Below are 25,319 nucleotides of genomic sequence, written 5' to 3'. Positions count from 1 at the left end.
GGACCCGTACCAGAGGAGAGAGGCAGGGCAGGTATGTAGACGGAGGTGTTAGAAGAGGAGATGAGGGGAGTAGCTCACCTGATCAGAGTGGGGCTACTGGAAGAGTGGGCACAGGAGGGAGAGAAGGGCTGGTTGCAATTTAAGCCCATTGCTTCTCATCCTAACCTCAGAGGCCAAGGAGAACAATTTTTCTTCCTCCTCCTTATGATACTCTTTTAGATACTTGAAAGCTGCTCTCATGCCCCTTTTTGGTCTTCTCTTTTCCAAGGTAAACAAGGCCAATTCCTTCAGCCTTGCTTCATATCTCATATTCTCTAGAACTTTCATCATTTGTGTTGACCTTCTCTAGACTTTCTCCAGTTTCTCCATGTTTCCTGAAATGTGGCGCCCAGAACTGAACATGATACTCCAGCTGGGGCCTAATGTAGATGGCTCAGTCCCTGCCTAGGGGACATTAATTTCCAATCCTCCCGTTTATTCTTTTCCTAAGCCAGGAGGGCACCGTAGTTCTGATGGGGGCTCTGCAGGAAGGCTGCCCACACTGCTCCCTGCCTGAAACCTTGTGTAGGCATTAAACAACTGTCCAGCCCATCCTAGAGGTGACTGCATTTCAGCGTGCCTGAAGCAACACAGCACCAGCAATGGACAAGAGAATGGCTCCCGGGCATGGCTTGCTCATGACTGCGTCAGTCCCATTAGATGGGCCTCAGCCTCTTTTCTTCCCCACCCCCGCTTTGCAATGGGGCTGTAGACTCTGGGGGGAGAGGGGTGGAGGCAGGCAGAGTTGTCTCCCTGCAGCAGATGTAGACATGTCTCTGTATTAATCATTCTCTCATTGAAGTTTTTAGCTTTGTAGTGAGTCCTTTTACATGGAAACTTTGTATTAAGTCTTGGTAGATAGTCCCTAGGACAAGTGAGGCAGAGACTGTCCCTGTGGGGTGAATGAGGTGGGAATGTATAAGGTGGAAGGTAAGCACCTCTGGGCAGTTGCAAAGGTTGGAGAGGGGGATGGAAGCCAGATCCAAGATCAATGAGTCCTGGGAAGTGGGCCCATTGAAAGGAGACTTGACCTGTGGATGCTTTGGGGGTCAGCACACAAGGGCCTGCTTTGGGAAGCCTCCTCTTTGGAGGTGAATGTGGCAGCATTGAGACACCACCAGAAGCAGGCGCCACAGACACTAACTGCAGATTCATGGGACAGCTCTCACAGATCTTGCACATGCATAAGATGATAGATCTGCAGGAGGGGGGGCAGTGGCGTAGCAAGCGACCCAGAGAGGTCAGTTGCCCCTGGGCACCATGCTAGGGAGGCTCCAATTTAATCCTATTCTGCTCCCCGTTATCCCTTCAGCTCACTGCTCCTACTCCGCCTGCCACCAGCAGCTGGAGCCTCCTCCCTGCCTCTCTGCTCCAAGCCTGACCCTCCTCCATCTCCACTGATGGGTTAGTGCATGCAGGAGACCAGCCGCAAACTGTAGGGGGTGGGGGAAGATGCAGTACAAGTTCCCCTCAGCTGTGCACCGGGTTCGGAGCCGTGCCACATGGCGGCGGGGGCGGGGGAGGCACAAATTTTTCCTTTGCCCCCGGGCGCATAACACCTTCGCTACGCCTCTGCTGATGAGAAAAAAATTGAAAAAGTGGATTTGTTTAGTCAGAAGAAGAGAAGACGGGGTAAGAAGGCATGATAACAGTTTAAAGTACAGGCAGTCCCCGGGTTACATGGATCCGACTTACATCGGATCCCTACTTACAAACGGGGTGAGGCAACCCCGCACTAGCTGCTTCCCCCCAGCAAACCAGGGAGACGCGAAGCTAGCGCTCCCCCCAGCAGACCAAGGAGACGCGGAGCGGCTTCTCTCAGCAGACACCTCAGCTTGAGAATAAAGGACTGAGGGAAGTGAGGTGTGGGAGAATAAAATTGAGCTCTGGAGAAATGTTTGGCTAGAGTTTCCCCTACAATATGTACCAGTTCCGACTTACATACAAATTCAACTTAAGAACAAACCTACAGCCCCTATCTTGTACGTAACCCGGGGACTGCCTGTACATAAAAAGCTGTTACAAGGAGGAGGGTGAAAATTATTCTCCTTAACCCCTTAGCAAAGGGCTTAAATTTCAACAAGTGACATTAGGAAAAACTTGCTCACCATCAGAGTAGTTAAGCACTGGAACAAATTTCTGCTGTAATCTGCATCATTGGAGGCTTTAAAAAATAAGTTAGACAAACCCCTCTTAACAAATGCGCTAGTTATTACATAGTCCTTGTCTGGAGTGCAGGAGACTTAACTAGATGACCTATTAAGGTCCCTTCCAGTCCTACACTTCTATGATTCTATAATTTTAATAGCTTTCAAAAGGCCTTTGGCAAAGTCTTCCAGAAGAAGCTACTACAGTAACTAATTAGTCATGAGATGAAAAACAATGTATTGTCAAAGATCAAAACCTGGCTAAGGGGCAGAAAACAAAGGACTGGGAATAAATGGTGAGCTTTCATCACAGCAGAAAGTTAACAGCTGGGTGCCCCTGTACTAGTTCTGTACAAGTGCTGATGTTGTTTAATATCATTACTAACAATTTGAAAAGTAGCTCAGGAAGTAAGGTGGCAACATTTTCAGATGACAAATTATTTTATGTATTCAAGCTGAAGAGAAAAATGAGGAACTTCAGAGGGACAAACAAGCTAGGTGAATGGGCAACATGATAACAGATAGAGTACTTTGTAGATAAAAGCAAAACAATGCACACTGGAGAAAATTTTTTAAACTATTCATACATTTTTAAACTATTCTAAATTAACTGTGGCATCAGTGAAACAGTTCAGAGACGACCTCTACATAATGTGCAAGTGCTGTCAAAAAAAGAAAAGACAAAAGAAAACAAAGATGTATAAAGAATGGGAAATAAAATAATATGGAAAATATTATGACCCAATTATACAAACCAATAATTTCCCTTTATCTGGAGTACTATGTGCAGTAGCGGTTATTCTGACTCAAAAATTATAGTGCATAATTTGAAAAGATTCAGAGAAATCTGGGAATGTTTAGAAAGCAGGTAAATGAGAAAGGAGGTGATAGAAATACAGAAAATAATAAGTAGTACAGCTATAGAAAACTGATGGGTGATTCTGTTTTCCATGTTTTGTAACACTGGAAGATGGGACTGATCAATAACTGAAAACCAGCAAATTTAAAACTGATAAAAAGAAATAATTTTTCACACAGTATTAAGACTCTAGAACACCTTGCCACAGAATGTCATTAAAAAAAAAATCAAAATTCTAAGAAATAAGACATCTGTTGGGATAATGAGAATATCCAGAATACTAAATAACAAAAACATTGTACGGGATATAAAAACTCTTCCGTCAAGGCATTTCTAACTTTGTAGGATACAGACAATACTTCACAGATTACCCCACATCTACCTACTTTAAAGTTTCTTGCACCTTCCTTGGAAGCATCTGATGGCGGACACTGTCAGAGGCAGAATACTGGACTGTATGTCTGATCTAGTATGGCAATTCATATGTCTTTAGTAGAGATAGCAGTACAAAATATGGTTTAATTATTTCCTTTATTACCCTCAGAAGTGACTAGACAGCAGAACTAAGCTACTCAAGTTTTTCACATTACTTGATGATTTAGAAGAGATAAAGGAAGTGAACATTTATGGTTTTGTGGGTATGTGCCAGAAGGGTTAGAAGTACAACTTTACAGCTCACAGCTAAAACTCATACCCTACTGCTAACTATCTTTCAGTCACACCTGTTTTGGCAGGTTATATCAGAACTAAAAATTTTCCAAACATCAATTAGGTCTAAAAATAGGTGCTATAGTACATGGTGCCTGAGCATTTCACATAATGTACTAAGCTAGGTGGATTTGCAGTAACCATAGCATTTTACATACACCTGTAGATCAATGACTGAAAATACATATGGTTAATATTTATATGCATTTTAAAATGCTTTGAAATTATTTAATGTACTTTTTTAAATACAGAAGCAAGGCTGTGGTAGACACTGAAGACAAAAGTTATATTGTCAAAACTTGGAAAAGATCACTACTTGAAATAAGAGATCCTCCGGAAAAGAGCTTATTTTCCGGAGGATCGCGTCCAGACTGGCGCTTTTCTCTGGCTTATCTACAAGCCGGAAAAAAGCGGCAGCCATGTTAATGCAAATGCCGTGGGGGATATTTAAATCCCCCGCGGATTTGCCTATTCCAAAGTGCTACATTTGCATCCCTATTACGGAATAGGGGCCAATGTAGACACAGCCCTCAAGTGTTGCAATTGACTAGAGTCCCACTGTTACCTCTTGGAGAAAACGACTCAGTGTCTAACAGAATTGAGAGCCATTTGCAGAATGATGACGTAATTTTCCTGAATAGAGATATGATATTAATGAGGCAGCTTCCATTTTCCCGGTTCAAAAATCCGAGTAGAGTTAGGACCAAAAGAAAAGAAAGGCTAAATTGGACACTACTCCATTTCCTGTTTGGCTATGAGTATAGGAGTCTGATACATCCTAATGCCTTCCCCACAAAAAGAACAGCTTGTGTTTTTATTAGACAATCTTTCTATTAAACGGCCACCGTTCTTGTCCATCTGTCTGTCATGGGATTTTCAACTTTCACACACACATGTATATACATATACAAACATATGGTTGTGCATTGTATTTGTATTGCAAGGGTTGAAAGGGGCTCTATAAAGTTCTGGAGTGGCTTAGGAATAGGGCATGTGCCTGGGGAGAGCATGGTGGTGGATTCAAGTTGAGCCACCCTGGGAGCAGTCTAGCTCAAAATATATAAGCATATCAAAATGAACCTTGGAGTTTTTACTACTTGAAACAGATTAGATTTAAGACCAAAAAGACAAATATAAAAAAATATATAAAAAATCTTTATAAAAAGACAATCTTTCTAAAAGTGCACCAAAAGACTAAAAATAAAGTTTTAAGCTAGCAATTTAGGAGAAAGATTAGATGGCTAAATATGATTCAAGCTAGTTGCTGTTAGCCATCCAATCTTTCTCCTAAATTGCTATCTTAAAATTTGATTATATTCCTCAGCTTGTATTGAAATGATAAATAGAGATACCTCTTTACCCAATAAAGAGTAATGCCTTATTGAGTGTTCCATTCCACCATGGGGAGAGCACGGGAGTTTTTACCCTTCATTTCACTGCCTTTACTAACATTAGACAGATGGATAAGGAAAAGGGAAACTGTGAAAATCTCTCTATATAAAAATTTTTCCTGATGGACAACAGAATGTTCCTGCAAGGCGACAGAATGATGTCATCATTTCATTAGAGTCAACAGGCTCTCTGAGCGAAGCAAAAGCGGCCAGAGAGAGGTGGGCAGGTGAGCGCAGACTAGTTTTCTTTTGTCCTTTCCCTCACATAGGCATTCATAACAGTTCAAAGCAAGTGTGAAACAGCATTCTGATATGGAAGTGTTTTGCCCACACTTTGTTCTGGCCCAAATGACTACATACTATGCAAGACAATTGAGAAATGAGTCCAGTTTGTGTATTCATTACCCTACTAATCAAACCATTTCAGCACAATTATAGATATCCACATTCTGGTCATTTTTGTTTGTAGGACAGAATAACACAAATATAAAATAGAGCAGAAGATCAGGACCTTTTTATGTTACATGCTTATTTGGCAGAATTATTTTTATTTTCTTTGAAATCTCTTCCCTTTCTTCCCATGTAATTTCAGTGAGGAAGGAAAAGTATTTCTGGTGAATAAGCATACCATTTAGTCACATAAAACATACTGCAATGTGCATATATTGCACATTTATAGATAAATCAACCCTTAATGCTGTGTTATATCATATTTTGTATTTGGGTTCTTCAAAGGACAGTGCTAGCAGTGTACTGAAAATCTCAATATGCACTTTTCTAGTGCCAAAAAGATGCAAGACTAAAAGGGGTGAAGAGTTGAGAATAAGGTTTCCATAGAAAGCTGATTTTTTTAATAAGTGAAAAAGGCAAGTGTGAAATTTAAATAAGAATAGATTTTTAAAATAAAACTAAATTACCATTTCAATGAAACTACTAAGTATTCATGAAGGTACATTTCCCTCTCCTAGAAGGCAAGAAATAGTTATCCCAACCAAAGCATTACTGGACAGCAGCACAGTGACACCCACTAGAACAGAGTTTATTCCATCCAAAATAAACCTATGTTATTATAGGAGTCACACAGAGGATCAACAACATAGGTGGACCATATCATCTATTTCTTTTGTGGCAGACTTTTATTAAAACTGGTTTGGTATACATTATTTCTTAAATGAAGAAGAGAGAAGAGAACAGTCAGTACTTCCCAATGAAAGGTGATAAAAGGTAAAGAATTTCTGGAACCTCTACCCTCAGAATTGGTCAAGAGACATGGAAAAAGATGTCCTATGCCATCGAGTTGCGTTGCCATTAAGCTATGTCACATCAGTTTAAGGGGAGAAGACAAAAGACCAAGAAAGAGATAACAGTTGGTAACACATGGCAAGGGCCAATATATAATCTACTCCAGAAGAATTACTGACCCAGTAAAGAAAACACATAAAACTTCTTATAGAAAGCTCTTCCCAGTCTGGAAAGCCTAGAAAAATATTAAAATAACACTATCCACAGCTGTCAACACTATGGCTACAGCTACATACAGTGGGAATCGGTGCTCTGAAATCAATCCACTGGCAACTGATTTAGCTGGTCTAGTGGGGCACACCAAATAGACTGCAGATGACTCTTCACTTGACGCTGTTAACTTATGCTTGTCTGGGGTAGAGTTAGTCAACAGTAGAGTTTCCTCTGTCTACCCCCCAGGCTGCAGACCTCACAATAACTTAACCAAAGGTACATTGACTCTAGGTACATTATTCATGTAAAAGGAGTTGGCGTGCTTTAGGTCTGTGGTAGTGTAGACACAGGCTTTCAGAGTGTCCTCTCACTAATCACCATGGTTCTCCAAAAAGCTATGAAAAATTAAATTAAAAAACTAAATATCCTTCAGAAGTCTCCAACCTATTTCAGAATTCAGCATCAACCTCTGTAAAACAATCTAAAAGAAAAGCAAAACAGAACAAAAAAAAACACACAACTTTTTTCTCACATAGAAGACCACTCACATCAAAGATAAACTGTCTAGAGTTCAAGATATGATGGCCCAAGAATAGAACAAGAACAAGTAGTATGACATCCTTAAAAAAAACCCTCTCTATTCATCTAATAGGAATTCTTAGAGACGCTGAAAGAAATCTGGGCCACTAACTACAACATATATCCATGCCCTTCCTCTACCGATGAAAGATAGCCAAAAAACCTTGGATCCTCTGCTTACACAGGTACACAACACTTCATCATTTTTCAATTATCCCTGTACTAGAATGATAAATAGTTCTTGTCTAAAGCTAAAACGAGGGAAGATGGAAGTAGAATGTCAAACATGTAATGAAAAACAATATGAAAAAATAGCTAACATTCCATCACCCTCAGTAGAGGGCCTCTGCCCACTATCATCAAACTGGTATGCAGCCTACAGGATTTTGTGGCCTCTTCACTGACAAAAGGCACCCAATCAGCAAAAGCACCCCAAAAAGTCCTTTTTCTATCTTCATTTCTGTCAGATGCAGATTTGGATCTTCAGACTTTCTTATTGAAAATATCTGTATCTGGGAAGAAAATTATAAATGCTAAAGAAACTTTAGTGAGTGCAATAATCTGATCTCCAGTCAAGATTGATGACAGCACAATTGTGCAGCTCATTTTAACTACTCTTCAAATACCAGAATGAATGGGCCTCTGAACTCTTCATCTGCAAAGCTTTCAAAAGGCTGGCACTGGACTTCCTCAGAAACTGTGTGACCACCATTACCTGGGATAGCTAAAATCCTCAGGGAAAATGAAAAAGTTAACAATTAGATTGAAAGTGATAAGAGTTGCAGATAAGAAGTTAAAATCCTAATACCACTGAAGTCAGTGGCAGAATTTTCATTGATTTTATGGAGCAGGATTTCACCCTGTCTTCTTGACTGAAGTACTTGGCTATTAAACATATTTCTATGACAGTTAAGAATCTTCACAAAACCTCACCACTTTGAGGAAAAAAACCAGATTCATCTATATAATTTATTTCCTATAAAGAAATAATTACAAAAATTACCAAATATTCAGCCTTTTCTTGGAAGTATAAAAAGACAAAATTCTAGGTCTTTGGGTAAAACTCATATATGGATTTATATAAACTTGTAATGGCCTCACTCATACAACTCTATATAAATAAGGTATAAGTAACAAAGACAGCGAGGTTGAAAACAACTAACAAAGAATATATCAGCAAAAAAATAATTATTTTAAGACAATGAAGGATCAGAATTATTATTCTTTCAATTTAAAAACAGGGATTTAAAAACACACTCGTTAATAAGCATCCAGAAAGTTTAACTTAAAAAAATATGATACATTAAACAAACTACGACATAAAATAAAGATGATTGAAAATAAGGACAATTGATATTCACCATCACTATTTTTTAATGTTCTGTATCATCATTTTCTGAAATAAATGTTAAATATACTAAAAGCTGATAAAAGATTAGCATAAAACTAAGAGCTGAATTATCAACAGTTAATCTAATATTGTCATGCCACTACTGACTATTTCATTATTACACTTTCAAATAAAGGAAAATGGAAAACATCTTCATTGAAAGCATTCTTGATTGTCTTAGTTATGGTCTGCCTACAACTTTCAAGGCTACAGTTATCATAATAGTACCATACCGTGAAGCTGTTGTTGACATTTTTTGTGCTTGATTCAGCTACACTGGCATCTGACAGGTCAACTTCATCAAATATTAGAGACTGTGAATGGAAAATAACACACATACATTAAATATCACTTTTAACCACACTTACCCTACTGAACTTTCAGTTCCACATAATTGTTTTGGGAATCAAATGAAAAAAAAAGTAGAAAAATTAATAAGAGATAAATCTTTCTAATTTCACCTTTCAAAGGTATCCAGTAGAAAAATTTAAAAAACTTAAGTCGTCTGAAAATAAATTTTAAACACTCAAAAAAGTAATCTTCATTTTAAAACACCTTCAAGAAAATTTAAAATATATTCAGCCTTGGAGAGTGAGGGGACTTACTATGTGATAATAGTGTCAAAGAAGAGAGATACTGGCAGAGTGTAGGATCACATGGCTTCTGCCGGCTCACTGATGACAAGTAAAACAAAGTAGAAAACAATTCCAGACATAAGTCAAATCCTCCCTTCTTCTGCTGTGGAATCTTAACTAAGCATAGTCCTGCAGTTGAGGCACTTATGACTGGGATGGCAGAGAATCTGGATTCAATTCAGTTTCCCTTCTGTAATATGTGAATAATCCAGTCATTCTCCCACCTTTTGCCTGCCTTGTTACTTAAGATAGTCAGTTCTTTGAACAGCAAATGTACAAGAGTGCCCAGACTGGACGGCTCTTGATGTTCTTACCTATTGTAACTCCTTTTACACACCATGAAGCTCAATCTCAGAGAAGTTTGTAGTGGGGTCAAGAAGTCCAATTGATTGGAACAAATGAAATTCTGAAGCACCTAAACTCTCATTCCCAGAAGACACCATGGGGGCTCAGGCAGAAGCAACTTAATAATAAACTGGCTTGAAATAAAATGTTTCAGTCATTTCAACAAACTGAAGCATTTTCATTTGGGTCAAACTTTGACCTGAAACAAACTAATTCATTTACATTTTTCCATCACAGAAAGGAGAATAATTTTTTAAGCTAAAATTTTCTCACTGAAAATTTCAATTTTTCAGAACTTCATTTTCTATTAAAAATTCATTTCAAGGGATAATTCCTTACTAGAATTATTAAATATAATAATTTATGTAAGTTCATTCAAGTCTCTTTCAGGACAACACTCTTCAGATAACAATAATTTCAACCTTGAGGTTTAATATTTGAACAATATCCCACCAATGTTTTCTTCCTTTTTAAAATGTAGTTTCCCAATTAAAAACAGAAATGAGCTTATTAACATTTGACTAATTTTTTTTAAAAGGTAAAAAACAGAAACAAACCACTCTACAGAAAACTCATAGGTGTATGTAAATTATCTTTTTTCAAATTATTTTTGTATATTAATTTTTATAAATTCAGGATGTTAAAATGTGGGGGATTTTGGTAAAGGTGGAACAGCTGAAATTTTCAGTGGTTACATGTTTATATGTGGTGGGGAGGAGGGCGGCTCTGCAGGAGCTGCCTACCCCTTCCCTCCTCCTGTTGTTGCCTCTGTATCAGAAAACATTCACTTAATTTAAATTCTTGTTCTGATTTCAATAAACCAAATAAACAATTGGAGCTCCAAGCATAAGGCATTAGTCCCTAGTTTTATATATCCTTACCTTTGAATCCTTGGCATAGTAAAGGGTACGGCCTCGAAGTTTGAAATAACGTTTTTTCCACCTCTGAAAAGAACTTGTTTGCTTCAATAGTAGTCCTTCCTTTATACTTGTCTGAAAACAAATATAGATATATTTAAATTCCTTATACCTGATAAAAATAACCAAATATCTAAATATACTATATAAAAAACTTCTTAGACCTTTGTAAACATTTTTCCGCTCTGTATAAAGGTATTAATTGCTTTTGATTAATCATGAGATAATGACTGATTCTATCCTTAGACAATCAAACTATGCATAATTATTTTAACAATATGAATGCTGGCAAAATGTTAATTTATGTCCATATTTAAAAGGCACTGGAGAGAGATACTGAAAATCAAATAATTGTTCTGCAGATTAAATTGCTATTTAATTGTGTTTACTTCTATAATAGCAAAACCACAATATTGTAGTGAGCAATGATTGGCAGTGGCACAATTCTGAAAAAAAATTAGGGAACATCACTGGCAAGTTATTGTGCAATAAATCAGTCCCCAGTACTGTAACTTGTGCACAGTGTCCACACTGGCAAGTCATTTATTGTGCACTAGCTCCATAGTTCAGTGAGCTCTAGGTGAACTGCCTCTACAAGATATGTAGAACAACAGGGTGCCAGTGTGGACATCATGGCATCACACTGCATCTTAACTGGCCTCCTGAACCTTTCCCACAATGTCTGTTCTAGCTTCTCGGGTCATCTGTTTCAACTCTACTGCTCTGCTCTTAGGTGACCAACCCTCAGACACACACTTTGCATTCTTTTTTAATCTGAAAGTCCTCTTCCTCTTTGCTCAGCGATGCGTAGTGTGCCTGCTCCATGAACCAGGAGATCTCCTGCTTGGAGCCTGCCAAGGTGCTACACTTCATCGGCATTTAAGGAGAGGAGGCAATCCAGTCCCAGCTGTGCTCCAGCCACAGGCACATCTCCAGATGCATGACTAAAAGGGCCATGACCGGGACGCAGTGAAATTCAGGGTCAAAGTGAAGGAGCTATGAAATGCCTACTACAAGGCATGGGAAGGAAATGACAGCTCTGGGTGCTACACTCATGACCTGCAGATTCTACAAAGAGCTGGATGATATACTTGGAGGTGACCCCACCTCCATGTTGAAGACCCCTGTGGATACCTCGGCGCTCAGTAGCCATCCAACAGTGGATTGAAACAGAAGGAGGAAGTTGTGGTCGAGTGTGCTGAGGGGTAGAGAGACCCAGAGCCAGAGGAGAACTCAGAATCCATAGAGGATTACATGCAGGAGTTGTTTTGTAACCCCAATGAGGCTAACAACTCACAGCCCTCAGAGGCTGTGGATGATAAGCCTGGTAAGTGAATTGGGTCTCAGAAAGTACTCAAGTGACTTGCCAAGAGTGGGAGGATTACAAAAAGGAGGCTTTTTAGTTCTGTGTGATACTGCTACCTGCAGAGGGTCAGTCAGATGGTGAACCATTGGGGGGATCCTGTATGTTAGGTACGCTCACTCCAGGACAGTGAGGCAGTGCTAGGTATGTGAACAGTGCAAGTGTTTGAAAGTGATTGGGTCAGTAGCGTGTCTCGTGTGGACACTCTGTAACATTTTGCAATTATGGCTTGATAGAGCCAGCTTTGGAATGCCAGTCTAAGGTCCTAACTCTTGCAGATCATCTGAAAAGGGCACGGAAGTGCCCAAGAAAGACTAGAAATTTTTTTTTGTGAGATGTCCTGAGTCAAGTTGTCAACAAACTTTAAGAATTGAAGGAATGGATGGACAGTAACAGGAGAGAGCATAACGAGACCACAGAGCAGCTCCTAAACATTATGGAGCAGCAAGGGGACACATTGGATGTCCTGCTAGCACTGCAGACAAAGCACCTGCATGATCAGCCTCTCCTCCTCCCCTCTCCCATAGCCAGTGTCCCAAAACTTTATCCAATACACCCTTCCCATCATGACCAACTAAATTCGGGCACGACCCTGCCCCTGGGTACCACCTGCCATGCCTGCCCACCCAACCTCTGCCCATGCAGGCTCCTGCAGGCTTCCAATGCACTCAATGCCCATCTGCATTCAGTTTAGCTCTGATTAACTCTAGCCCCCTTTGCCGAGCACATCAGACGGTGGGGCTGCATATGGACCTTGGACATATACAAATCTGTGAAATGCTTGGATTACACCTCTCCTCCTGCCTCCCTGTCTCCCACAGTGCAGATGTCTCAGGTTTCACGTGTCCTACATTTACTATGTTTAATAAATGAAATTAATGTGTTTCAAGAAATGTTTACTGCATTACATGAAATCAAGCTAGCGTACCCCATCACACCTACCATTACTGTGGTCCATGTGCTGCACTTAGTGCTAATCAGAGTAACCCATTAGCAACACAGCCACTGTCCTCCCATGCATGGCAGCAAGTTTTACTGACTTTCACCATCAAATTGCTGCATCAAGTCATCCATGATCCTTATGGCTCCTCTCTGTACTCCTTTAATAGCCCTGGTCTCGGGCTGTTCAAACTCGACTCAGGGGCCCAACCCTGAGTGAAGCTTTCACCCTTTCCTTCACAAATATTATGGAGGATACAGCACGTGGTAATAACCATAGGGATATTATCATCAACCAAGTTCAGCTTCCTGTACAAACATCGCCAGCACACCTTCAAATGGCCAGAGACTCCACAGTCATTCTGCACCTGCTCAACCAGTTACTGAACTGCTCCCTGCTGGTGTCAAGGCTCTCCGTGTATGGTTTCATGAGCCATGGCATTATTAGGTATGCGGGGTATCCAGGAATCACAATGGGCATTTCCACTTTCCCCACTGTAATCTTCTGGCCTGGGAAGAAAATCCCTGCTTGCATCTTTCCTGAACGAGTGTCCAAAAGACCATGTGTCATGCACATTTCCGGAGTAGCCTGCATTGGTGTCCGTGAACCACCCACCATAATCCTCTAGTACCTGCAGAACCATGGAGAAATAGGTCTTGCAGTGAATGTATTCAGAGGCTAGATGATCTGATGCCAGAATTGCAATGTGTGTGCTACTTATCACCCTACTGCAGTTTGGGAAGGTTATACATGCATAGTCATCCACAATTTCATGCAGGTTGCCCAGAGACACAGTCTTTCAGAGCAGGATGCAACTGATGGCCCTGTACACTTCCATCAACATGAGTCCAATGGTCAATTTTCCTACTCCAAATGTATTGGCAATTGAGCGAAAGCTGTCTGGAGTAGCCAGCTTCCACAGTGTGACCATTACGTACTTCTCCACAGGTAAGGCAACTCTCATTCGCGGGTACTTGCACTACAAGGTCAGAGGCAAGCTCAGCACACAGAACCATGAAAGTGGCTTTTCTCATCTGAAAGTTCTGCAACCACTGCTCATCATCCCAGACTTGCATGACAATGTGATCCCATCACCGAGTACTTGTTTCCCAAGCCCAAAAGTGATGTTCAACTATGGTCAAAGGATGTTAAGAGGCGAGTAACTGGCTAATCATGTAGTCGATACAATTTCTATCAACTACATGATTAGTCAATAAGAGAAGGCACTCTGTGCCTGCTCGCTCTGGGTCCAGGAGCTAACCCTGCTGCAACTCTGCAGTTTAAATGCAGTAGGAGCCAGGCTCCTGCTGCATTTAAACTGCAGAGCAGCAGGAGAGGTAGGTCCCCGATTTGGTGCAAGCCGTGAGTGAGCAAGCCCAGCTCAGTCCCAGCTCACACTGGGTCTGGGACCACTGCAGTAGTACATTTCAAATGTAGTAAGAGCTACCCTGGCTCTTACTACATTTAAAATTCAGAGCTGCAGCAGAGAGAGCTCCCGGACCTGGTGTGAGCTTGCTCAGTCCTGGCTCATGCCAGGTCCAGCAGCCTGTCTGCAGGGGGTCCCAGTGGGAAGCTGGGACCCCCCGCGTACAGGAGCTCCTGCCAGAGCAGCCTATCTTTGCAGTCAGCCTCAGCTGCCATGGACAGAATCTGTCCACGATGGCCTGGACTGGCCATGAATGCAGGTTGCTCCTGCATCAGTCCATGTGTGCAGGAGGTCCCAGCTCCCTGCTGGGACCCCCCACAGAAAGAGGCTGCTCCATGGAATATGGAACAGTTTCTGCTCATAGCAAACCTCGGCCTGCCACAGGCAGAGGCTGCTTTGCAGCAGCCTCCCCTCCCCCGCATCCCGTTCTGCTGCCTCTGTAAGAGGCAGCAGTGCAGAGGGGAGGGGCAGGCAGCACTGCTGAGATGGTGCTGGGGGGAGCCGGCTTCTAAGCTGGATCCCCCCAGGACCAGCTCCTGCTTCCCTTCCCCTTGCTGCCTCTGACACAGAGGCAGCAAAGGAGGGAGAAAATTCACGAAGTCAAGTAGTCAACTGGACTACTCGCTTACATCCCTACTGTTGTCAGCACCTCCGTGAATGCCACAAGAAATCTTGTGGCATAGAAACACTGCTGGAATGCCTCATCATCACTTTGGAGCTTCCGAAATAATTCAGCTGCCATTCGTGACATGTTAGTTTTTCATCCACAGCTATGGCTGCATTCCCGCAGACCAAGGAGACAGTGTGTGGCATAGAAGCCATTGAAGATGGTGCAGCGGTGGCTGGGATGTAAAGCAATGCCCCATAGGGCACTGGGTATAAAGCAGAGCCACAGCGATGCCTCCCCAGGAAAAATTAAAAGTACCTTCCTTTATAAAGATAGATTCTTAGATATTCAGATATCATTCAAAGTTCAAAGATTAACCAACTTGTTCCTCTTAAAGTGAGTTGTATGTAAATAGTCAATGTAAAAAATGAGTTAAAAGTGGTTTGAGATACCACACAAGCCCATGAGTCAATTTTTGTACTTTTACAATCACATTTTCCTAGAAAAATAAAAGGGAAAAGATTTTTTTTTTAAGTCAGAAAAAACAATAGAAACAATAGAAGAAACCTATTGAGGGGAAATATTGAAACCAATGATGTACAAAGTCCAAGCTGTACCTCCCTAAACTGAGCCTCTCTGTTATGGCAATACCGTGGTCCATGAATGTCCCTGCACCAGAGAGCCCTGGGCTAGGAGTCCAGTGGCAGCGGGTAGTATCTGGCAGCCCCAGACAGGCCAGGGAGCCTGCAGCAGCTCTGGCCAGGCTGGGGCTAGTGATAGGAGGGCCAAGGCAGGCTAGGACCAGCCGCCCTGTTGGGCCAGAGGCAGGGGGGCCAGCTGTGCTGAAAGCAGAGTTGGCAGATGGGAGGGTCAGTGAGTTTGAGGGCGGGTAACAGGGGACCGCCCCATATCTGACAAATTCCTGCATTTTGTATTTTTACTGACGGTTTCTTGTGACACCAAAAAAGACAAAAGCTATGCCAGAGCTATGGATGGGCACATTTTAAAAAATTAACAGAAAAATTGATAGAAAAGGGATAAATAATTTAATGTAATAAAAAATAACCATTTCAATATGTAGCTTAAGATAAATATAAACATGAACAAAAGCTAGAAACCTGATAAAAATTATCTTTATGCAGCAAGTTTTTGTGGAATGACAACCAGTTGTACTTGTCTGGCCTGTATTCCTACAGATATCTCTCTTTGTTTGGCTGGTAAATCACCTGTGCCCACAACTAAAATTTCAACAGTTCCTTTGTATGATTTGATCTACCTTGCTTCCAAACAGGACTAGATCAAAGTGCACTAAGGAACTGTTAGTACATGTCAGCAGGGTCTGCATGAACAGTTAGCATGGAGCAGGCTAGCGTGGGATAGATTCTCACTCAAGTTTAACATGAAAGAAATGTTCCTAGAAAGAAGCCCATACTCTCTGTAGCCCTGAGTGTTTATCCTTTCTGCTTCTGCTTCCCCATCTACAAAACACTGATCTTATTAGTTCATATTTGTAAAGTTCTGAAAAAGGAAAATTATCTATAAATGAAAGATGTTTAACTAAAAGAACAGACTGTTCTTATTAATAAGGGGAAGAGAACAGCTTCAAAATATTGCACAAAGGACAGATCACTTACAAAGTTGCGATTTAGTGTCAAAGACTTAAGGGCTTGGATATTATTCACACTTGAGCTAACTTCTGTCTTAGAACAATACTTTATAGCTACTACTTGGAATATCAAGCTCTGTTAATTTTATTTCTATTAATTCTCAGTAAAAAGGTTTAAAATAGGTAAGACACATTTGTTCCCAGTGCAAAAGAGTGGAATGTAAATACCAAGTACAGGCAGTCCCCGGGTTACATACAAGATAGGGACTGTAGGTTTGTTCTTAAGTTGAATCTGTATGTAAGTCGGAACTGGCTTCCAGATTCAGCCGCTGATCAGTTGCTCTGCCCCGGGCTTCCTGGAATCAGCCGCTGATCAGTTTCAACAGGCTGAATCTGGACGCCAGTTCCGACTTACATACAGATTCAACTTAAGAACCCCAGGCGTCCCCAAGTCAGCTGCTGCTGAAACTGATCAGCGGCTGATTCCAGGAAGCCCGAGGTAGAGCAACTCTGCCTCGGGCTTCCTGTAGTCAGCGCTGGTCAGTTTCAGCAGCGGCTGACTTGGGGATGCCAGGGGCAGAGCAGCTGGGGTGCTGCTGGGTTGCTCCAGTAGCGCCGCTCCTCGGCACTACTGGACCAACCCAGCAGCACCCAAGCAGCTCTTCCCCAGGCGTCCTGATTCAGCCGCTGCTGAAACTGACCAGCAGCGGCTGAATCAGGACACCTGGGGCAGAGCAGCAGACCAGGGAGACGCGGGTGGCAGACCGAGACGCACCACGGTCCCGCCGCCCGGGTCCTCCGTGGCTTTGCTCTGCGTCTCCCTGGTCTGCTGGTCTGCTGGAGACCAGCAGACCAGGGAGACAGGGAACAAAGCCGCGGAGTACGCGGGCAGCGGGACAGCCCAGACGCATCGCGGCTGTCCCGCAGCCGGCGTCCTCCGAGGCTTTTCTACCCGTCTCCCTGGTCTGCTGGAGACAGCAGACCAGGGAGACGGGGAGCAAAGACAGCCGCGGCGCGTCTGGGCTGTCCCGCTGCCCGCGTGCTCTGCGGCTTTGCTCAGCGTCTCCCTGGTCTTTTGGGGGGGGCTTCCCCCCCAGCAGACCAAGGAGACGCGGAGCAGCTTTTCTCACCCCGGAGGACGCAGGCGGCGGGACCACGGTGCATCTGGGCGTCCCGCCGCTCCCGTACTCCGGGGTGAGAAAAACCCCGTTCGTAACTGCGGATCCAACATAAGTCGGATCCGCGTAACTCGGGGACTGCCTGTATCTCAGAAAACCAAAACTGCACAATTGTATGTTAATTTTTCCAGAGAGAAATCAAATTGCACTGCTGATTAAGCTAATTTTAATAAAATCATTCTGGCCTTGATCCTGTACCAAGTGAAGTCCACAAGAGTGTGGCTACTGTCTTCAATTGCTGCAGGATAGGCACTCAAAGCATTTGTTGTTTTATTTAGTACATGTTAAGTGTAACTGGAAAAATATCACAAACTACTAAAACTATTAAACAGAATATGCCTCTCACAAACAAAATGCAAAAATCCCATTACAGTTCCACAGGGAAAAGTAAATAGCTTCTGTGGTTTTAGGGTAATGGTATGAATGTAAACAGCAGTAATCATTCTTTACTAACACATATAACAGAAGTACTGCCGCAGAGAGGCATATATAAACGCTGCTGCACACTTTTAATTTAAATCACTTCCTGAAAGAAAATATAAACAAAAATTACAAAAAAAAATTAATTAGGTCCATTAATCAGCTTTTCATTTATATTACTCTATTAGGGTATGTCTACACTTGCACCCCAGTTCAAACTAGGGATGCAAATGCAGGCATTCAAAATAATCAGTGAAGCGGGGATTTAAATACAGGTAGTCCCCGGGTTACGTACAAGATAGGGACTGTAGGTTTGTTCTTAAGTTGAATCTGTATGTAAGTCGGAACTGGCGTCCAGATTCAGCCGCTGCTGAAACTGACCAGCGGCTGACTACAGGAAGCCCAAGGCAGAGTTGCTCTGCCCTGGGCTTCCTGGAATCAGCCGCTGATCAGTTTCAACAGCAGCTGAATCTGGACGCCTGGGACAGAGCAGCTGGGGCACTGTCGGGTACGTCCCCGCAGCGCCGCACCTCAGCGCTGCGGGGACCAACCCGGCAGCACCCCAGCAGCTCTACCCCAGGTGTCCCCAAGTCAGCCGCTGCTGAAACTGATCAGTGGCTGATTCCAGGAAGCCCGGGGCAGAGCAACCCAGCAGCACCCCAGCTGCTCTACCCCAGGCGTCGGCAAGAAAAGCCTGGGCTGCTGGGGGGGAGGGGTGCACTATCTGCGTCCCCTCCTCCCCCAGCAGACCAGGGAGACGTGGAGCAGCTTTTCTCGCCCCAGAGGACGCGGGCGGCGAGACTGCGGCGCCCCTGGGCGGTCCCACCGCCCGCGTCCTCCGGGGCGAGAAAAGCTCCGTTTGTAACTGCGGATCCGACATAAGTCGGATCCGCGTAAGTCGGGGACTGCCTGTATCCCGCGCTTCATTAGCAAGATCTCGCCAGCACGCTAGTTCTAATCACAGCTGATTCAAACCAGGAAGTGCGTGCCGGGACGCATTAGTTCGAACTAAACCCCTTGGTTCGAACTAACGTTACTCCTCAAATGAAGCGCAGGATATTTAAATCCCCGCTTCACTGACTATTTCAAATGCCTGAATTTGCATCCCTAGTTCGAACTAGGGTGCAAGTGTAGACATACCCTTAGTTTTCTCCTTTTAAGAATACTAACAAATTCCATCAATTAAGACATAACTCTATGGCATTGGTTCTCAAACAGGTAGGCCCATCTCCCACCCCACTCAATGCAGGCCTTTCTGAAGACCATCAGCCAACCATCCATGATGACAAAATAGAGGCAGGAGAGGGTGGGAGTGAAGGATCTGGCTGGGAGGTAAGAGTGCAGGATCGGGTTGAGGTTAGGGAGTCTGCCCAGGAGACTGGGTGCAGAAGCAGGCTAAGGGTGGAGGAGAGTTTGGGTGGGAGGTATATACAGGAGCAGGATGGAGGTGTGGGGTCTCAGTGGGAGGGAGGCACGGGTCTGGTGATGAGGGGAATGGGGACACTTACCTGGTTCCATGCCTCCAGCCACTTCCAGGCACCGCTCCCCTCTGCTCCCATTGGCCATGATTCTCTTACATGAGATCGTCAGTGTTCTTGCGGAAATTCAAGCGGCCAGTGTAGACAGCTGGGAAGTTTTTCCGCAAAAGCAGCTGCTTTTGCAGAAAAACTTGCCAGTCTAGACGCAGCCTATGGGTATGTCTACAAACAATTTTTATTTCGGGAGAAGGATGCAAATAGTGCTGCGCATTTGCATACTTCCCCCGGGGTTTTTTTGGAAGACGCTCTTCCAGTATTTACCCGTGTCTACACACGACCGAATTTCAAAATAACTCCCTATTTTGAAAGAGCCCTTATTCTTCCTACAATGAAGTTTACAGGAGTCTTTCGAAATAGGGGTTTATTTTGAAATTCAGCCGTGCGCAGACGCAGGTAAATACTGAAAAAGCGCCTTCCGGAAAAACCCCCAGAGGAAGTATGCAAATGCACAGCGCTATTTGCATCCTTCTCCAAAAATAAAAATTGTGTGTAGACATACCCAAGGAGACTGAAAATTGTTATGACTCAGAAGATAGTATATTGCTATAAGTTAGTCCATCAATTAAATTAACTGTACATGCCAGTGATAAAAAATATATGGATAATTTAAATCTGTAAATCTAAAAATTTATTTTAAATTTTATTAAAACATTTTATTTATATATTAGTAAAACACAATCCAGATTTTGGGGCTAAGTTCCCAGACATTCTTCTTTACAACCCAGAAAAAAAGTTGTTGGCAATAGCCAGTTCTCAAGCCTACTTGCTAGATAATATATTTCAGTATACAAATAATATATACATTACCCGAGACTTATGTATACCAGGCAAAATGTGGTAGAGAAGCCTGATTTTTAATACTATATATATAACGTCTCAACCAAATTCTAAATATTAACAAAAATGCAAAATTTGTAGCTTCTTTATGAGAAACTATGATTTCCTTTCTTTTTAATTGTAAAATATATTTATGTATGTGATCTAGCTACATCATCCTTCAAATGAAATAGATATAATTTGATTTTATACAAGTAAGAACAAATTCAACAGACTACCACAAGGTGGTAGTGGTGTTATGGTAATGCTCAAATGCTAGCATACACTGTCGTTTAACAAAACATCTATGCCCCATTTCTACAGTGGACTGTGCAGGGGAACACCTGTGGGTCTGGTAGTAAATATAGCATCACACACTTTACCACAGATGCATCTACATGCAGTTAACTGCAGGGTAAGGTCCTAAATATGAGGGTTTAGTGGCAAAAAGGACTAATAGAACAAAGTCTCTGCTCTAAACATTAGACAGCATTCTCTTCTCTCATCTGAATCAGGAATTTAACTTTTGTGTAACTTATTAAAATACTTCTCTCTTGAACCAGTAAGTCACCTTTGCTAATATAATATTCCATGTTACTGGCTTCATTTTGTAGATGGAAATATTTTGTCAGTTTTTAATGAACTTCTGTGACCTCATTGCCTATTTCATTTTATTGTACTTGTGTTTACACTTTGATTATTTCAAAATAAAGAGGCTGCCCTAAGGTCAAATACATAAATATGTAGCTGGAGTCGACTTACCTTAGACCAAGCTTGGCACAGTCTTCACAGACGGAGGCCAACGATGGAGCAAATGCTCCCATCAGCTTCCCTTATTCCTCATGACTGCAAGGACTATCAGCACCAAATGGAGCTACCCTCAGCATTCAATTACACCCACTAAATTGCCATGCCGGAGATTGATCTTTGGGTGCTCAAGTGGAGATGTGGCCTAAGCGTGGCATAGTGACATACTGATATATGCTCCTCTTACAATAATATGTCCATATGTTCTTCTGTTAGAACCTCTGATCATTAGATAAAATAATTTTTTATTTAATCACCAAATCTACAAGCTGCAGAAAATACAGTAAAACCTGCCTTAGAGAGACCACCTCTGAAGACAGACCACCTGTAATGAGCAACTGCTTACAACGGCTGCAGAACACTACTGCTCTCTGGCATAAGAAACTTAGAAGAGAGACTGCCTCTTCCAGGAGACCACTTCTGCTAACTCCCGTGAGTGGCCACTTTTGGCAGGTTTCACTATATTGTTCAGTGATCAACTATTCTATGCTAGGGGAAATTAAAGTGTAACCAAAGTCTTTTCCATACAAAAATTATTCATTCACTTTAAAGTTGCAAGGGACCAGTAAGTGATGCCAAGAATCTATCACCTAATTTTCTTTAGTGCTATTACCAGATCCACGGCTATCCCTTCTCTGGGTCTCTCTGAGGGCACCCATCATGGATGCCTGACTGCCAGCCTTTACCTCTGCTATGGTGGAATTCTATAGTTCATTCACTCTCAAGCTAAGACCTGAGTACCAACCATGCCTAATTCACCAAATTCCAACTTCTTTGGGACAGTCTACACAGTTTTCACACTTCCCGCAGTCTCTGAATGTCTCAGTTAGACTATCAGCCTTTTCACTGACACACCCGGGACCGCCTCTTTCAACTAACAGAGGAAAAAAGCCTTGCTTTTCTACTACCTCCCCAGTTATTTTATCCAAGTAGGGGACACTGTCAAGTAATGGGCAGCAGGTGAAATTTTTTGAGTGGGATCTGATCACTAGATACTTTAGGGTTGTTAACATTATGCCCCGTCTGAAGGGACAGTTAGCAATTGTCCTAGTTATTATTTCTTGGTTTTCAACTGCTATGAAAAGCATGGGCCATAATTATATATATATATATATGTGGGCAAAGCTTCTGTGGCTTAAAGTCCAACCTAAACTTAGCTGGACTACTTTCAGCTCTACCACTGACTATCTCTCCAACTTCAAAGGAAGAGTTACACTTGATCTTATCTGTCAAATAACTCAGTAGCAACTTGCACATCTTCCTGAATATTAGCTGGCTATGAAAACAATATTGCCAGTCCTTCCCATGTTCGTTGATTAGATCTGTGCTATCCTTCCTGCAATACATGAGGTAAGTTGTTATCCAAAACAGGTCTTCTTAATGCAAGTGAGGTTACACATTTCATCAGAGATCAAGTTACACATGATATTGGTTCACTGACAACATACACCAAAGCCACGACAGTGCTATCAAAGCACATACAAAGCAGACTTTGTAGAGGACACCTCAAATTTCCAGGACCCAAGTTCCAGAGTTCCAGTGACTCAGATTAGCTGCATAATCATTTCCTCTATGCAAAGCATAAGGCCTGAACATGAGTAAAAGACTAAAAGAGCTCTGTGCTAAGTGTACACTGTGCGAAATAGCTGCCTACCATACTGACCAATATTGTCTCATTGTTTCCTTGTATTCCTCTATCTCTGTACCCATCCATTGTCTCTTGTCTTATCCCTAGATTATAAGCCTCTTGGAGCACGGACCATCTTTTTTGATGTGTTTGTACAGTGTCTAACATGGTGGGTTCTGGTCCATAATTAGTACTCCTAAGCACTTTGATAATACAAATAATAAATACAAATTATGGTGGTGAAAGATGGACACATAAAGCTTGGATGATGCTTTGGAAAACAAAACAATGAAAGGTTAACCAATTACCTGGTAAGCCTAAGGCTTACCAGAATGCTTACTGGATAACCAGTTAACCAGATCTTGTCCAACCCCCAGTGGACAGCCAGCTGTGCCAGCCTGGAGCAGCCTCAGTAGCGTTGGGCTAGCCAGCGGGACCCTGACCCCTAGCATCAGGCTGGCTGGCTGGGCTTTGATTCTAGTGGGACAGCATGTGGTTCACATCTACATCTGGTAGGTGGAGTCCCAGTTGCGCAGCAGGCAGGCATGACTCCAGCAACAGCCATGCCAGCCAGTGGGACCCACCTACCTGCCACGCAGCCACACCAGAGCAGCCCCAAACCCATCCACATTGGGCAGGCTGGCCTCTTCCCGATAGACGCAGTGGGACTGCAGCAATGATGGGACCCTAGCCTTGACTGCCCTGCAATGGACTACCAACAGTTAACCAATTAACCAATATAATTTTAAACAAACCATTTAACTAGTTAACTGATATAACCAATATTTATACAATTAAATAAAAAAAATGCAATCTCAATCTTCAAAATTTAGATAAGCACCTTAAATATTTCATGGGTATTTAAAACAAATTCCTAAGAGAGCTCTAGGTTTCCTTAACTAAGGCAACTTTCTCCAAAACACTAAATTTGGCCTCTAGGCTCTAGCAAGTAGGGCAGGGTTACTCAACTCTGGAAGCCCCGAGGGTCACAGTGATACTCACAGCACATGCTGAGGGCTGCAACTTAAGTGTGGTTGCATATCCAGGCAGTCCCCGAGTTACACGGATCCGACTTATGTCGGATCCGCAGTTACGAACAGGGATTTTCTCGCCCCAGAAGACTGGAGCGGCGGGACGTCTGGTCCCGCCGCCCGCCTCCTCCGGGGCGAGAAAAGCTGCTCCCCGTCTCCCTGGTCTGCTGCGGGAGCCAGCAGACCAGGGAGACGGGGAGCAAAGCGGCGCAGGACCCAGGACCCGCTTTGCTCAGCGTCTCCCTGGTCTACCCGCGCAGGACCCGGGGCCGGACCCGCGGCGCTTCCAGCTGATCTGGAAGCGCCGCAGGTCCGGCCCGGGTCCTCCGCCGCTTTGCTCCGCGTCTCCCTGGTCTCCTGGGGGGGATGCAGCTAGTGCCCCCCCCCCCCCAGCAGACCAGGGAGATGTGGAGCAAAGCCCGGGGCCTGTGGTAGAGCATGTGGGGCGCTGCCGGTTGGTCCCGCAGCACCACTCCTTGGCGCTACTGGACCAACCCGGCAGCACCTCAGCTACTCTGCCCCAGGAGTCCTGATTCAGCCGCTGCTGATCAGTTTCAGCAGTGGCTGAATCAGGACGCCTGGGGCAGAGCAGCTGGGGTGCTGCTGGGTTGGTCCAGTAGCGCCAAGGAGTGGCCGCGCTACTGGACCAACCCAGCAGCACCCGAGCTGCTCTGCCCCAGGCGTCCCCAAGTTAGCCGCTGCTGAAACTGACCAGCAGCTGACTACAGGAAGCCCGAGGCAGAGTTGCTCTGCCCCGGGCTTCCTGGAATCAGCTGCTGATCAGTTTCAGCAGCAGCTGACTTGGGGACGCCTGGGGTTCTTAAGTTGAATCTGTATGTAAGTCAGAACTGGTGTCCAGATTCAGCGGCTGAATCTGGATGCCAGTTCCGACTTACATACAGATTCAACTTAAGAACAAACCTACAGTCCCTATCTTGTACGTAACCCGGGGACTGCCTGTACATGCAAATATATATGCAAATAGCTTCTTTCACATTTAAAGGCACTAATACAAAGTTTAAGGCAAGACTAAACAACATGCATGCCCCATTTAAGTCAGTTCTGCTGATATTAATTAATAAAATCCAATTTCTACCCGATTTGCACTTTTAATGAGCAGTGACAGTTCAGGAATTTAACTATTAAAATGCATATCAACAGAAGACCATTATATTGATTTCCCATTATGGAGTGTTCCCAGTGAAGGCCTTGTTCAAAGGATCCTACCTATGGGCTGCGGGTTGAGCCCTGTGTCAACCCAAACTGCACCATGGGTCACAAACAAATGTAGCCCTGAAGTAGGGTCTTCTCAAATGTTTTCCCAGTATCCCTTGTCCTGGATCCAACTGCTGCAACTATGGTACAATGTTTATTTCTGAGAAAAGTCTAGGTTTATCTGAGAAAGATCTATCAAAATCCAATTAAATGAAATAGCTCAGAGCAATATGACTAGTTACAAAACATTCCATTCACCTTTCCAACCCACCGTCACACA

General features: G+C 43.2%; 1 protein-coding gene across 4 annotated transcripts in view; it reads right to left on the bottom strand.

Moving 5' to 3' along the window:
- Positions 1-25,319, bottom strand: part of DGKH (diacylglycerol kinase eta) — a 267,641-nt gene that overhangs the window by 127,870 nt on the left and 114,452 nt on the right. For 3 of the 4 annotated variants that reach the window (XM_075918953.2, XM_075918954.2, XM_075918955.2), the window contains 2 exons: positions 10,430-10,540; positions 8,802-8,882 (listed from right to left, as the gene is read on the bottom strand). In XM_075918953.2, the coding sequence (XP_075775068.1) occupies positions 8,802-8,882; positions 10,430-10,540 (192 nt within the window). Of the gene's footprint in view, positions 1-8,801; positions 8,883-10,429; positions 10,541-25,319 lie in introns of those variants that run through there. The other variant, XM_014574199.4, reaches the window with a different exon arrangement.

This window comes from Pelodiscus sinensis, chromosome 1, assembly GCF_052426305.1.
Source record: "Pelodiscus sinensis isolate ZL-2025 chromosome 1, ASM5242630v1, whole genome shotgun sequence".
NCBI classification, from domain to species: domain Eukaryota; kingdom Metazoa; phylum Chordata; order Testudines; family Trionychidae; genus Pelodiscus; species Pelodiscus sinensis.
Note: the sequence above shows the minus strand (reverse complement) of the source record. Positions and strands in the feature narration are given on the sequence as shown.